This window comes from Marmota marmota, unplaced genomic scaffold, assembly GCF_001458135.2.
Source record: "Marmota marmota marmota unplaced genomic scaffold, marMar, whole genome shotgun sequence".
NCBI lineage: Eukaryota > Metazoa > Chordata > Mammalia > Rodentia > Sciuridae > Marmota > Marmota marmota.
Window position 1 is genome coordinate 854,265 of NW_025999969.1, and position 3,646 is coordinate 857,910.

At 45.3% G+C, this 3,646-nt stretch overlaps 1 protein-coding gene across 7 annotated transcripts in view; it reads right to left on the bottom strand.

Moving 5' to 3' along the window:
• Positions 1 to 690: 690 nt before the first annotated feature.
• Thpo (thrombopoietin) overlaps positions 691 to 3,646 on the bottom strand; it is a 7,122-nt gene continuing 4,166 nt past the window's right edge. For 4 of the 7 annotated variants that reach the window (XM_048804010.1, XM_015499938.2, XM_048804008.1 and 1 more), the window contains exons 6-7: positions 1,851 to 2,018; positions 691 to 1,618 (exon numbers count right to left, since the gene is read on the bottom strand). In XM_048804010.1, the coding sequence (XP_048659967.1) occupies positions 962 to 1,618; positions 1,851 to 2,018 (825 nt within the window). In that variant the 3' untranslated portion in view covers positions 691 to 961. The remainder of the gene's footprint in view (positions 1,619 to 1,850; positions 2,019 to 3,646) is intronic. The other 3 variants (XM_015499942.2, XM_015499944.2, XM_048804011.1) reach the window with 3 other exon arrangements.

Consider the following 3,646-nt stretch of genomic DNA (forward strand, 5'->3'; position numbering starts at 1 on the left):
CCCCACCTTCTTTTTAGGGATCCCATAGTTGGGTTTATGGTAATCACACTGGGCTGCTCTTTAGATGCACTTGTAGGGTTTGAGAAGGGAGCCTTCAACTTGTTCTTGTTTGTCCTGCTCTTCCAGCTTAAGGAGCTCATGCCACTTCCTGCACTTCCCCCTGACCTCCACAGGAGGGAGGCAAGAGCCCAGGCCTGGCAAAGCCTCCTGCTGAGCTGCTGAAGGGCTAGCTATTTGCTCAGCTGTCACATTCAGGTCTTGTCTTTACTGAACTGTCTACATAGCCTTACCTGGGGCGGGGGTGAGTGTTAGCTTTCTTGGGAGGTGGGGTTGTGTGTGTGTGGGGGGTACCCCCTGTGAAGAACATCTTTCCTTTGCTTTTTAGTTAGCTTTTGGGTGCTCTCATTTATTCTTTTACAGCCTTAGTTTTGTCAATTTTATAGGGACAGTGTTTCTGAGAGACACCTGTTACTCATTTATCAAAAGTAAGAATCTCTTAAGAATAGAGGACCAAACAGTCCCACAGAGAATGACAGTAAAGGGAACGGGGCACTGGAGGGCCTTAAACTTGAAGCGAAGGAAACTACCCTTTCTGTTTTCTCACACAAAGATAGTCTCTATCGCTGTTCAAAGGTGAGACCAGAACAGGCCTTTGCAGAATTATTATATGAATAAAAAGCATATAGAGAATTAGTGATTTTTAAATTTATGCAGAAAATAGACCAAAGATAACTAGCTGCTCTGATGAATATTGTTGATAGCTTAAAAAAATAACTTTTGAAGTTTTATAATGTACAGTGAAAAAAAACAGTCCCTTTTTCTTTCCTGTGTATTCACCTTTACCAGGGTATTGGCTTTCAGGTGGAAACAGGATGTCTGGTATAGCTGCAGTTGTCTTCCTTCTCCAGGGAAGGGAACTGCACATGAGAGACACTGCAAATGTTGTCAGTGTCAGCATTCCTTACCCTTCCTGAGACAGATTTGGAGAGTTAGGATGGGCTCTGGTTAGAAGAGGGTTAGTAGGGTTGGCAGAAGGGTCAGGAGGCAGGGGGTGGAACTGGACCATGGGGGTGGGCAAGGTGGGTAAAGGGGAGAAGAGTGTGTACTGATCAGTAGGAGGATGGGTTGGGGAAGAAGAAGATCCAGTCTGGAGGTTGTGTGACAGGGAACCTGTGCCCAAAGTTCCTAATGGAATGTCTGGGGCTTCTAGGGTCCCCGGTGAGGCTCCAGGAAAGAGTCCATGAGTTCCATTCAAAGGTCTGTGTGTCCTGTTCAGGTATCCAGTGATTTGGTCTGGGGACCTGGTGGTTTGATTCAGCAGAGCAGGAATCTTGGCTCTGAATCCCCGCAGCTTGCTCAGAAGTCCAGAGCCAGTAGTTCTGGCTGAGACACTGAAGTTCGCCTCCAACAATCCAGAAGTCCTGTTTGGGAGCTTGTTCAGTGTGAGGAATAGAGAAGTACTGCTTGGGACAGCTGTGGTGGGCAGGGACCGCCTGACACAGAGGGCAGGTCCTCCTACAACCAGAAGAAAACGCACCTTTCCTCGGAGCAGTTGTTGGAAGCTCAGGAAGATGGCATTGGGATCCTTGTGAGCTGTGGTCCTGCCCTGTGGAGGAAGCTGAGGGCAGAGGATGGGCCTGAAGTCAGAGAGCAGGCCTAAGATATCAGGTCTCCCTTGACTATGTAGGACAGATAGGGTGTCTGCACCCAGGCATTATGACTAGGAAGGAACACTCCTTGGCAGACCAGTTCTACCCTCCAGATCCCTTGAATCCCCATTCTTCCTCCAGGTCGTTTAGGGAGACTGAGTCAGAGGACAATTTCTTTGGATTCCTCAGCTTGGGATTTACCTGGGTTCCAAGGAGGCCCTGCAGGGCACCAAGGAGGAGTCGGACCTGTCCAGAAAGCTGTCCCAGGAGAGCTGAGAGGCAGGTGGGACCCAACTGTCCCCGTGCTGCCATCACTCCCTCCAGTAGAAGGGTCACTGCTCCCAGAATGTCCTGTGCCTTGGTCTGCTCCTGGGAAAGAGATGGAAGAAAGAAGCGGACTGCTTCAAAGGGCATGCTAATAGCGGGTGGGGAGCCTGTAGGAGTAGCCAGCAGAATGAATCATAGGAGCTGAGAATTGGACAGGACCAGGGTCCCACCCAGCACAGGAATTCTTTCACAGTCTCCCGACAATTGGTCATCGGCCTCTGCTTCAATAACTCCACTGTCCGCCAACCCTGCCTGGTCTTACACCAACTTTCAGTCAGAAAGTTCTGCACTGTTATAACTTTTAGCTCTTGAAAACTAGTGCCGTAAGTCTACTCTTTTTGCTACAAAATATTAGGACCATAGCATTTTTAAACTAAATGAAGAATTGAGGCTCCAAAATAATGGAAGGGAAGGGACTTAATAAATGGCAGAGCTTGAACTATAGGTGACCCAGTGATCCGAGCAGACCTGAGGAAAGGAGGGGGACTCTAGAGATCTTGGGGGTAGAAGAGTTGACCTGCCAATGAGTCCTGCATCCCAAGTAGGTTTCCTGAGTCATAAGTGGGAACATTTCTTGCTGTACCATAAGACTACTACTTTTCTTCAAGCTAATCAGACAGGTTTGTGTCTTTGTTTTTTTAACCATGTTTTTCTTTCTGGACAGTTTAATATGGTCCCTTTTAATAAATTAGCATGTGTCCTGAAGGGGATGTTCAGTACTCAGACTAGTGCTTTTAAGTGCAATCCACTCAAAATAGAGTTCTAAGAATATTTCCATAATATGGTTACTAAACATCTAAAGCAGTCTAGAATTGCTAGCTTTAAAACCAATTGCTTTTGATTTGGGGTTGTAACTCAGTGGTAGAGTGCTGGCCTAGCATGCACAAGGCCCTGGGTTCAATGCCTAGCTCTGCAAAAAGGAATAAATAAATAAATAAACAAACAAATAAATAAATAGTTGCTTTAATAGTGCCATTACTTGCTAAGGTTTTTTTTTTTTAACACTTCCAAATCTTTTTCATAGGAAGTGCTAGGGCCAGAAGCTTAAATGAGGGAAGCAGGGCTTCAGGGTCTTAAGCTGGAATAGGACTTTATTCATTTTACACGTAGAATTACACACGTGTCTATTAAATTTCATCTTGTTTGTGATGTAAGTTTTTAGTGATTGGAATCTTGATTCTGACTTCAGTTAGTGGTGCTTCCCAGCATCGTGTCATCTGTGGATACAGATTAATCTTACTTCTCTGTGCCAACTTAAGAAGATTGAACAGTCTTAAAGGCATGATCATGATAGACTTCTATCCAGATTTTTTGTGTGTGTATGTATGGTGCTGGGGATTGAAACCAGGGCCTTGTGCATTCAAGGCAAGCACTCTACCAACTGAACTATATCCCCAGCCCTCTCTCCAGCTTTTCATGATGTTTAACTTTGAATCTATTTGACATATGGGGCCTGAAATCCATCATCTTGTCCACAGGATACACATAGATGAATGTATATTGGGTTAGGGTGGCCAAGCTGAAGATGAGATTATTTTTAGTGACCCTAAGAATTATAAAGGATGGGCTGAGGATATAGCTCAGGTAGGGTGCTTGCCTCGCATGCACAAGGTCCTGGGTTCAATCCCCAGCACCACAAAAAAAAAAAAAAAAAAAAAAAAAAAAAAAAA